Here is a 12,143-nt window from a genome sequence, read left to right as displayed (position 1 = left end):
AATCTTTCTTATTTACAGTAAGATATCTTTCTAATACAAGGTAATACTCATATTTAAACTTTGATTCAATTTCTATAACTATAACAATCTTATTTCGAGTGAAAATCTTACTTGAACTGTTTTCGTGTCATGATTCTGCTTCAAGAACTTTCAAGCCATCCAAGGATCCTTTGAAGCTAGATCCATTTTTCTCATTTCCAGTAGCTTTATCCAGAAAACTTGAGATAGTAATGATGTTCATAACATCATTCGATTCATACATATAAAGCTATCTTATTCGAAGGTTTAAACTTGTAATCACTAGAACATAGTTTAGTTAATTCTAAACTTGTTCGCAAATAAAAGTTAATCCTTCTAAATTGACTTTTAAAATCAACTAAACACATGTTCTATATCTATATGATATGCTAACTTAATGATTTAAAACCTGAAAACACGAAAAACACCGTAAAACCGGATTTACGCCGTCGTAGTAACACCGCGGGCTGTTTTGGGTTAGTTAATTAAAAACTATGATAAACTTTGATTTAAAAGTTATTCTTCTGGGAAAATGTTTTTTCTTATGAACATGAAACTATATCCAAAAATCATGGTTAAACTCAAAGTGGAAGTATGTTTTCTAAAATGGTCATCTAGACGTCGTTCTTTCGACTGAAATGACTACCTTTACAAAAACGACTTGTAACTTATATTTCCGACTATAAACCTATACTTTTTCTGTTTAGATTCATAAAATAGAGTTCAATATGAAACAATAGCAATTTGATTCACTCAAAACGGATTTAAAATGAAGAAGTTATGGGTAAAACAAGATTGGATAATTTTTCTTGTTGTAGCAACGTGAAAATTGGTAACAAATCTATACTAATCATATCCTAGCTAACTTATATTGTATTATACATGTATTCTAATATATTATATAATCTTGAGATACCATAGACACGTATGCAAATGTTTTGACATATCATATCGACCCATGTGTATATATTATTTGGAACAACCATAGACACTCTATATGCAGTAATGTGAGAGTTAGCTATACAGGGTTGAGGTTGATTCCAAAAATATATATACTTTGAGTTGTGATCTAGCCTGAGACGTGTATACACTGGGTCGTGGATTGATTCAAGATAATATATATCAATTTTTTTCTGTACATCTAACGTTGGACAACTAGTTGTAGGTTACTAACGAGGACAGCTGACTTAATAAACTTAAAACATCAAAATGTATTAAAAGTGTTGTAAATATATTTTGAACATACTTTGATATATATGTATATATTTGTTATAGGTTCGTGAATCGACCAGTGGCCAAGTCTTACTTCCCGACGAAGTAAAAATCTGTGAAAGTGAGTTATAGTCCCACTTTTAAAATCTAATATTTTTGGGATGAGAATACATGCAGGTTTTATAAATGATTTACAAAATAGACACAAGTACGTAAAACTACATTCTATGGTTGAATTATCGAAATCGAATATGCCCCTTTTTATTAAGTCTGGTAATCTAAGAATTAGGGAACAGACACCCTAATTGACGCGAATCCTAAAGATAGATCTATTGGGCCTAACAAACCCCATCCAAAGTACCGGATGCTTTAGTACTTCGAAATTTATATCATATCCGAAGGGTGTCTCGGAATGATGGGGATATTCTTATATATGCATCTTGTTAATGTCGGTTACCAGGTGTTCACCATATAAATGATTTTTATCTCTATGTATGGGATGTATATTGAAATATGAAATCCTGTGGTCTATTGTTACGATTTGATATATATAGGTTAAACCTATAACTCACCAACATTTTTTGTTGACGTTTTAAGCATGTTTATTCTCAGGTGATTATTAAGAGCTTCCGCTGTCGCATACTTAAATAAGGACAAGATTTGGAGTCCATGCTTGTATGATATTGTGTAAAAACTGCATTCAAGAAACTTATTTCGTTGTAACATATTTGTATTGTAAACCATTATGTAATAGTCGTGTGTAAACAGGATATTTTAGATTATCATTATTTGATAATCTACGTAAAGCTTTTTAAACCTTTATTGATGAAATAAAGGTTATGGTTTGTTTTAAAATGAATGCAGTCTTTGAAAAACGTCTCATATAGAGGTCAAAACCTCGCAACGAAATCAATTAATATGGAACGTTTTTAATCAATAAGAACGGGACATTTCATAAGGTGCTTGAGGTGTTGTTTCCCACATTAAGGATTTTTTCATCAACTAAACCCGATAACTTTTTGACTGTAAAAGGCTTGTCAGCGTCCAAGTTCCAAACCCATTTGTCTTCGCTGTCGTTGAGGCCGAAACCATCCAGCATCTCGATCAGTGTCCTGAGTTCGTATAACATAAATAACGAAAATTCAAATGGAATCGAAAATATTTTCAAAAAGAAAACGTTGTCCATCTATATAGTCATATGAAGCTCTAAAATGATTATGTTATCATTAAGTTAATTACCTTTTAAATTTTTATAAAGATGATGTCATAATTATATATTAATTTAATTAAAAAAATAATACGAAATTTTTTTATAAAAAGAAATACTAATCTCTTCTAAATTGTAATTTTAATTTTCTAAAAAAAATTTAAAAGTCATTTATTATTACTAACAATAATAATTATTATTAAAAATATAAATACTCAACTTTGAGCTAATTTTATTATTATTATTTACTTTTAATATAATAATTATAATTATTATTATATTATTAATATTCAAATATGCATTCTTTTTACGAAATTAATTACGTTACATATGTATGAGAAAATATATGTCTCTATATATTTGTAAAAACAACGACAAGTTTCTCAGTCAAACGCGTAATTAAAATAAATGAATTTAGCATTTACATTCACTTAATACCTAAAACATGTTATTAAATTGTTTCGTTTAAACAAACCCGTAATTTTACGGGTCATTTAAATGGGTGGAAAATTTGATCTCTGGCTGATATATGACAACATCAAGTTAGCCTTGAAGACAACATTAAAACACTTGATAGAGGTGCTAATTATTTGATTTATGATTAAAAAGTGCTAATTATATGATTATTAACTAAAGGCTGTGAAGATATCTAGGGTTCTTGTGCAGTTGTGCACCACAACTCGTATGTGACCAGCTGTAACCAATGAAATTAACCGAATTAAAGCTCCAGGACGGTGCTAAATGATATTTCTAAGCTTATGAATAAAAATAAACACTTCAATTCGTTTACTAGATCTTTCTAACGACCAATAGAGTTTGACTTTTTTCAGAGAAAAAGTCAACTGTGATAATTTTTTTTAAACTTCAAATCTAACACAAATTGAATGATCTGGATCGATTAGGATGTTTCTGTTGTGCTCTAATACCAATTTTTAGGGTTAGCTATGGCGTGATCACAGTGATTTTGATACGAACAGGTTTTAGTTCTAACACCAATATAAAATGTTAGTTGGACTAACTACTACTATTAGACTAACAGAATAACCAACATAATCTTAGACAATTAGGCTAACTGACTAAAAGATTAACGGGACTAACAGATCGACTAACGAGACTGAAAAAACAGACTAACAAGACTGAAAAAGATTAACAGGACTAGCAGAATAACGAGACTAGCAGATTCTTACACTGTCAAACTATCAGACAAGACCTTCAGACCCTCAGACATCAGACTATTGATCAATACGGTCCGACGATCATGTTATCAGGAGATCAGCCTATCTGGTTATCAGCCTATCAAACTATCAAACTGTTATACTATTAGATTATCATACTATTACCAAGACCATCACCCTATCAAGCTATCAGACTAACATGATATTCTATGGTTGCTTGAAATTGGTACTAGAGTTGCAAGAATTGAGTAAAATTGAATTTAAGAGTTCTTTGACTTCTAGATACAGTTTAAATACCAAGCATAAATATTTCATTCATAATTACAAACTAACAAGTTCAAAGTTCATAATATGTGATTACATACTACAACAGAACAATTATAAAAAAGATTACAAATATGTGAAGCCTTGATGGTTTTGACTGTCGTTTTCCACCAGACTTGGTGATTTCCTTTGCATACACTACAATCGGGCTCCGGACATAGTGAACACCGTCAGTCCACATCAGTGAAGAACGTAATATAGTCCACGGTGTCATTTGTTTTCCTCTGACGGTGACAGTAAAAGACATCTTCTCGTTCAGTTCAGAGAAATGCAATGTGACAGGCTTGACAATGATCCGCAGCTTCGAACGGTCTCCTTTGAATAATGCCTTGTACGTGGAGTTAGCCGGACCCACATTCTTTACAGTTCTGGGGAAGGATACCTTGAACGCATCTTTCTTCTTCAGCCGAACAGCCATGGACGGGTAATTGATTTCTTTCGAAGTTAACGTCGGAGAGCAACTGAAATCTGTGGATGCGGGTTCAGACATGTTGCACCATACCCTCAAGTACTCCATTACAGAAACTTCATACACGAGGCCCGGATTTATGGCCCTTATAGGATCAATAAGCCCAGATCCATAGGCGAAGTCTGCTCCATAATTGAGGTTAGCGTTGAGCTCCCGTGCTATGAAACAGTAAAAAATTTCTATGAACAAGCTTTAAATCTCATGAACAAAATCAATAGAAATAATTGCGCCTACTTGATTTTACGATTAAAACGCAGATTAAAAAGTAGCAGGCTAGGTAGCATATTCTGTACCTCCTCTATTCAGGAATTTATGGAGTGATATACTTGACTAATGTGTTATGTGTTTAAATCTGCACGTGCTCCAGACATGGACTATTTGGTTACAAGCAGTGTTGTAAAAAACGGTCGAGATGGGCGTCGCAACGGTTTTATCAGGCTACCGTTGCAACGGACCTAGAAACGGTTAAAAAACGGTCAACAACGCCAAAAAGACGGTAGAAAAACGGCCAAGACGGGTTGGAGACGTATGTTGACCAACATTGACTTTTTAAATAAATTTAAAAAAACATTTTAAACATAAATATTTCAAATTAAAGGCAAATATCTATGTTTACATTGAAATATTAATGTTATACATGTTTATGTTTGACATATATATAAAAAGTCAACGTTGGTCAACATCCGTCGACCCCGTCTCCACCCCGTTTTTTCTATTGCGACGTTGTAATGTCCCTACCGTCTCGACCCCGTATTTTCAACCTGGGTTACAAGAAGTAACAGTGACCTTTTTTTTTTTCTCAAGGCAAAGATATATTAACAAAAACAGTGACATTCTTGATCTCTTGAAGAGTGCCATTAAGGAGCTGAATCAGACTATGACAACCAAGAGCAAGCGAAGCAATGAACGACTTGAATCCTTGATGATGTGCTTGAACAGCAACATTGTTTCAAGGATGAATTGCAACAATTCAGAAACAGAAAACCTAACCGAGGTAATGAACAATCTCTGCAACTTTTGAATTGTGATGTTAAAGATTCCAAGTTTAGCTCTCAAATTGTTGGCGATTAGAGAGATAGAGTGATTGATTACAACAATAGTAAATTAAAACTTGTGAGAGTTGATCATGCATACAAGGTGTTTAATAAAATGTCACTTAAAATTTTTCTCAAACAACACGTATCGGTTCAAGAATTTTATGAAGCAATTGATTCTTTGTTCAAATATAGGGGTTTACATGAAACTAATGTCACCGATATTGGGGGGTTGCAACCGGATATTAAGAGTGGTGTTAGTATGTTCAAACCGGAAGTTGATGCTCACCCCATTTGTCCCATGAAGTTTTCTGTCTCACCCATTGTGTGTGTTGCGGTTCAGTGCAAGGTTGCATCTGATCTTCCCAAGCTCGTTGAGGGTTTGAAACATGTGATTAAATCTGACCCTATATATGGAAAACCTAATAGAAGGTGCTGAAGAAGAAAATCACAGTAGTGAAACAGAAAAGTTTAGGAAGAAATGTGACTTTAAAGATTTGAAGCTAGTGATACATCTTCTTCTAATAAATCAGTCAAGGGTTGAGATAGTCAAGAGTAAGGCTTAACGTTAAAATTGTAGAGAAGAAGATATGGATGATCCTGTTGACTTAAGAAAGGAAGGAATGGGGAATTCGGCGGATCAAGAATTGATTAAAGGGAAAGCTTCGGAGCAGGAATTTGAGTTCGAAATTGGCCTAAAAGTCAAACCCACAAGCATGAAGACTGTTGACTTTTCTACACCAGTGAATGTTGACAATGAAGGAGAGGATGTAACAGACGCAAATATGAACAATATGTTTATTTGGGGTATACAGAATTCAGGTTGGCAAGATGAAGATGATGCCAACATTAGATTAGGAGCAGGGGCTAAATCAACACAATTGATTCTATTAAAAAGTTGTATGAAGATTTCCAAAAGTCAATTAATCGTTCAATTCCGGAGCCTTGTTCATAATTCCAGCTCCTAAGTTGCTCAATCAGTTCTCTTCGGTTGTTCAACTCAAGAAGACTATAACATAATGACTAATGCCAAGAAAGATTAGGATAAGAAATTAAGTACCTGTAGTCATCAGAGCAGATTTAATCGCCGAAGCGGACCAATCCGGATGAAAACTTTTCACAAAAGCTGCTGCACCAGCTACATGTGGACACGCCATCGATGTACCAGACATGATATTATACGTTAACTGCCTCATATCGATAGATGGATGATCAGAAGGCGAAGCCACAGGTGAATACGCAGCCAGAATCTCCACACCAGGAGCTACTACATCCGGCTACAATAACATAATATATAATATAATATACTTGATTAACCTTAAATAAATTCTACAAACTGTCAACCCAGTTTTAGTTCTTTTGTACCTTGATTATATCATCCAAAAATCTGTTAGGTCCTCGGGCTGAAAACTTGGCAACAAGAAGATGACCAGCTGGCTCGTACATATCTTCACTTTTGAGTATTTGTACTCTAGGTTCTCTGTTTAAATGACAAAATTAGGTCTCTAAAGAACAAAAATACGCATATATCAAGCAAAGAAGATCAGTAAAAAAGAGTCAATACGTACGTGGTAGAGTTCTTATATGTCCTGACCAAGTCGAGAACATTTTGATCTAATGATATGACCGGATAGGGCGTGATCATGGAGATATTACTTTCTTCAACATCTCGGATGATGAACCCAACGGCCCCAGATGCTATAACTTTATTTAAGTCGGGATAAGCATCACAGAGAATTACTTTATCCTCCACCAAACTCCTCTCTAAGCAACGTGTAGCGCACATCCTGTAAATTAGTATTATGTTAATCATTCATATTCATATGCTGATTTAAAAAAAATACGTAATTTTGTGATTGAAAGAAATTGATTACTCGCATTAAAGTTACCTTGCATCAGTTTCAGTGCAGGTACTAGTCACCTCTGCACCATACACAAGAGGTACTGTTCCATCACTTGATGGAAAAGCATTAATACCATGACCCTGAAAATACATGTATTTAGGTCCATCAGTTGATAACCAACGTATATATGACACCCAAACAGAGGTTATATAACTAGGTACAACTTAACTAATACTACTTACCAGTGCAACTTCACCAGTCCCAAGAAGAAGTTTATCGATAATTCTTCTATCAGTATTAGTTGCTCCGACTGATAGGACCCACGGAGCATAAGTTTCGATAGTAGAAACAGCGGGACCATTATTCCCTGCTGCATTGACTGTCAGAATACTTTTCTGAATCGCATGAAAAGAACCAAGTGCAATCGGATCAGAGTTAAGCTCAGATCGATGCTCTAAAGCAAGTGAAACTGAAATAATGTCAACTCCATCAGCCACCGCATCATCAAACGCAGCTAAGATATCTGCCCCGTAACATTGATCGTTGCTGCATGCCTTATAGACAGCAATTCTTGCAGACGGGACCCCTCCTCTCGCGACTCCTGCTGCTAAACCATAGTAGCTGGCATCACTCACTGCATTCCCAGCTGCAATGGACGCAGCATGGGTCTCATGTCCTGTGAAATCTCTTGCTGAGGTGTCCGTTTCGAAAACATCTAGGTTATAAACACGAGCTCCTATTATTTTCCTGCATGTTTAGAGCATACCATTATATTAGTGATGAATGTGTTTGATCATTAATATATATTTGAGCTGGTTATATTTGTACTAATAAGCTCATTGAATCATTTTTTATTTATTATGAATTGTTGTTTGTAAACAAGCAATAGTGCTCATTTCAGGTACATTAGTATACTTGTACATTTTTTACAAATGGAAGATAAGATGCTACAAGAAAACACTGTAGCAATGAACAGATGAATTTAAAGGGCCACCAAAAAAATATGTTACATCCTGTTATCAATGTTTCTACTGCACACTTACACAACTAAAACATAGCGAAAAACAATGACAAAAAGAACAAAAGTTGACAGTTTAGTTACTGTAAGTTTGAGGAACACAGTTGACCAAAAAAAAAAAAAAAGAAAAAATATATAAATCCTTTCACTTAAGTTGTAAGCATGTTAAGTCAGGTAACTCCACTAAGCAAAAAAAATCTATATAATTATAACTCCTTTCATTCGTGAAGACGTAAGTTGTAACTTGTGTGCTATCAACATCTAATGTTCGTTCTCTCTAGGAAAAAATAGTGGCCCATTAAAATGAAGTAACCCCTAATTTTAAATATATCAAAATGTTGACTAAACTTTAACCATATTTGACTTTTTGACGTTAACCAAACTTTGACCATATTTGACCTTTTGAACTGTTTGGTAATATGGGTAAGGGTCGATCAGTTTGTAGGCAATTTGGGTAAAGGTCGACCTGTTTGGTAATATGTGTAAGGGACGACCCATTTGTATGCAATTTGGGTAATGGTCAAACCTTTCAGTAATGTGGTTAATGGTTGACCCGTTTGTAGGCAATTTGAGTAATGTTTAAACTGTTTGGTAATACGTGTAAGTTTGTAGACGATTTGGGTAAAAGTCGAACTGTTTGGTAATATGGGTAAGGGTCGACCCCTTTGTAGACAGTTTTGGTAAAGGTCAACCTGTTTGGTAATAAGGGTAAGGGTTGACCCGTTTGGTAATTTGGGTAAGGTTCGACCCGTTTGGTAATTTGTGTAAGGGGACCTGTTTGAAAATATGTTTAAGGGTCGACCCATTTTGTAATATGGTTAAGGGTCAACCCATTTTGTTTCATAGTTCTTATCCGTATATTAATTCATGTATTTAAACAGTGACTCCATCAACTTGGAGCTATAAATCCAATTTCAAAGTATTATTGTTTAGGCACACGTGATGGTCAGTTTATGCAGAAAGAGGCCACCGAAAATTATGTAAGTAGTTATCGGTAATTAACGTCTCAAAGAACATTAACAACTGTAAATTATATAACGTCGATTAATATCGAATTGTAACTATGCAGGAACAAATGCTAAACCCTACATACATGACAGTAAAAATTCTTTTGACTCTTTAGCAAGTTTAAGAAGTAAGGACCTGTTGCAGGTGAAATTGTCACCCCCTTGACAAGTGCCGTTCCATTTAGCGGGTACGGGGCCCAATCCTTCATCGTTAAAGCTCTCGGACTCGGGCCATATCCCACTATCTATCACTCCTATAATGATGTTGCTCTCGATAGCGGGTACTCTTTGAGCTGTTTGTGACATTCCGATAAAATCCCAGGATCTTGTCGTTTGGAGCTTATGCTTTTCATTAGGGAATACAGACACCACCCCAGGGTATCCTGTTTGTCAACACGTAGCTATTAGTTACGCGTATATTATTCACGTACTAAATCTTAACCTAGAATAACTAACACTAATATTATTATTGACTAAGTTATTGCAATCTGTTTACATAGTACTAAGCTTAATGAATACTATTAGCTAATAAATTTATTTATAAATGACCCACGTATCTTGCTAGTCTATAGCAATTGCTGGTTCTGCTTTATATAACTTCTTCACATTGATTCTTGTCATACGAAATTGGACTTCTGGTAAGTTGTTGATAGTCATGCAAGTATGAAGTTCAATTTCAAGCTATAGTTCAGCTATTGGCTTATAAACCAAAACTACCATGTTCATATTTGTGAGGATTAGGTTTGTTTAGAAATCAAGAAGAAGATGCTGAAGTAAATAGCAGTAGAGTTTTCTAAGGTAAAAATTGTTAGGAATAGAATTCCTTGCGATAATAGATATATGATTATGTGATTAATTACACTATGCTTAATGATTTAGCTCTTAATGTAAGGAAAATGATACGAGTATAAATATCATTTTCCACCCTAAGAATATTAAGCCTTTCACCACCTAGCTCACAATTACACACACTCAAAGTGTGTCTCCCCCAATTACTCTCACAAACACATTGAGAGACTAGGTTAACCTTGTGACATCAACTTAATCCATATCAAGTTGATTGTTTAAGAAAGCCGTGGATCAATCTAAGTGTGGTTGAATCCTTTGGCTACAATATTGTATAGATTACAAATTCATGATCAATATACAGATTGTTACATAGATCTACTGAGTTTTGTGTTCTCATTCATCATCGTCTTCAACATTCATATATCATATTCATCACCATAACTTAGTGTGATCGATCAATACACTCAACCTAAACATGAATCGTAGCTAAATCTATTCTTATCAAGTGGTATCAGCGTGTAAGTAGGTATCTACATCGTTCCATTTCTATAATTCGTGTGTATACAGTATTGATTCAGATTGCAGGTACTGTTCTTCAGGTTGTTGACTTTTCTGCGAAAGTCAACTGAGATTGATCCATAGATCAATCTGTTGATTTCTAGATCAAGTTAATAGGTGCTATATGTTTCTAACGAATCACTGAAGCTTCCTCAATCATCATAACTGATTAACAAACAAAGGAGCCATCGAATCATTGAGTCAAACCTTTTCACAAAGTCAAACTGATTTTAGCGGGATTAATTTCTGTTGTGTTTTAGCGAATTCTGGAATTGTAGAACGATTTAAAGTTATGTCGTTATTAATCCTTCAAGTTTTCAAATCTTAATTTGGTTATTTGATAGTGTTTCAGTCAAAAATTCTGTGTCAACGTTTTTTTTTTTAATCAAAACTGATATTAAAAGTTTAAAACAGAAAATTCATAACGTTTTTGGATCAATCTGATGTTGATTTTTGTTAATCGATACTCAGGGAACAAATTGCAATCGAAATTGTGATTTTTACCTCTGTTTTGGACATTAACTCTCGTGCACCACCGTATCACCGCCACAAACCACCACCTAAGTCGCCGGAATCTGAATCTGCATTTGCATCCTTAGAAACCACTCTATCACTCGAATGAGTAATCACTGCAACCACTTATATTACGTATCACTCGTACGAGTCTCACAATACACTCGTACACCACTCGTATATCCACTCGTGTGAGTTATTGTATCACTCGCACGTTTGATTTCCCACTCGTACTGTGTGATTTCCCACTCGTGTATCACTCGTACGTTTAATTTTGCAGGGGGTATTGATTTGAGATTTTAGGGTTCTTTGTTTTGAATTGGGGATTAAGCGCGATGAAGAAGTAAAGATATACTATTAAGTTTTATTTTCTTTTTACAGATATACACGTTTTATTTGACAGGCCCAATATTAAGTGAACAAGTGCAAGCCCATTTAAATAAGTTGCCTAGCACATTTTAAATTGATTAGCAGTTTACTTATGATTAGTTGATCCATGCACTTTTTGGTTTAATCAAATCACTTTTGATCGATTAATATTCTTTTTAGTGTTGTGTTATAAAAGTTAAATTGGATGTTAATTTTGTTATTATTATAGATATTGTATAGTAGATTTTTTGAATATAAATATGTGTGTTATGAGTTTATAAAACATACACTAAATATATTCTCTCATATTCTCTCTATATACTTATTAGTAGTCTACAGTCAAGAACTATGCCACTAAAGGTAGTTATAAGCCTACAAAATTATAACACGGTATCAGCACGAAGTGCTCCGTATAATCAAAGTTTATCTAAGCAAGCACACGTCACTAATCAAGGTAAGAAATTATCTAACTTTTATTAACTTCACTAACATTTATATTTATGTTATTTAAGTTATATATGGTCGGTTATACCGCCTGAATTATATTTCTGTAATCTAACTTTTATTAACTTCACTAACATTTATATTTATGTTATTTAAGTTATA

The 12,143-nt window shown here is 34.2% G+C and overlaps 1 protein-coding gene across 1 annotated transcript; it reads right to left on the bottom strand.

Moving 5' to 3' along the window:
- Positions 1–3,904: 3,904 nt before the first annotated feature.
- Positions 3,905–11,353, bottom strand: LOC139861804 (subtilisin-like protease SBT4.3). The gene is made up of 8 exons (XM_071850326.1): positions 11,160–11,353; positions 9,445–9,691; positions 7,526–8,030; positions 7,329–7,423; positions 7,008–7,226; positions 6,805–6,919; positions 6,500–6,716; positions 3,905–4,563 (listed from the first exon to the last, which is right to left on the bottom strand). The coding sequence occupies exons 2-8, from the start codon at positions 9,612–9,614 to the stop codon at positions 3,977–3,979; spliced, it is 1,908 nt and encodes a 635-aa protein (XP_071706427.1). The 5' UTR covers positions 9,615–9,691; positions 11,160–11,353; the 3' UTR covers positions 3,905–3,976.
- Between the last annotated feature and the right edge of the window lie 790 nt (positions 11,354–12,143).

This window comes from Rutidosis leptorrhynchoides, chromosome 8 (genome assembly GCF_046630445.1).
Source record: "Rutidosis leptorrhynchoides isolate AG116_Rl617_1_P2 chromosome 8, CSIRO_AGI_Rlap_v1, whole genome shotgun sequence".
Lineage (NCBI taxonomy): Eukaryota > Viridiplantae > Streptophyta > Magnoliopsida > Asterales > Asteraceae > Rutidosis > Rutidosis leptorrhynchoides.
Note: the sequence above shows the minus strand (reverse complement) of the source record. Positions and strands in the feature narration are given on the sequence as shown.

Coding starts and splice junctions, on each gene's coding strand:
- LOC139861804 (XM_071850326.1), bottom strand. CDS start 9,614: ATGTCACAAACAGCTCAAAGAGTACCCGCTATCGAGAGCAACATCATT. Junction 7,227..7,328: donor TGCACTGAAACTGATGCAAG/GTAACTTTAATG, acceptor ACTAATTTACAG/GATGTGCGCTACACGTTGCT. Junction 6,920..7,007: donor ACATATAAGAACTCTACCAC/GTACGTATTGAC, acceptor TCATTTAAACAG/AGAACCTAGAGTACAAATAC.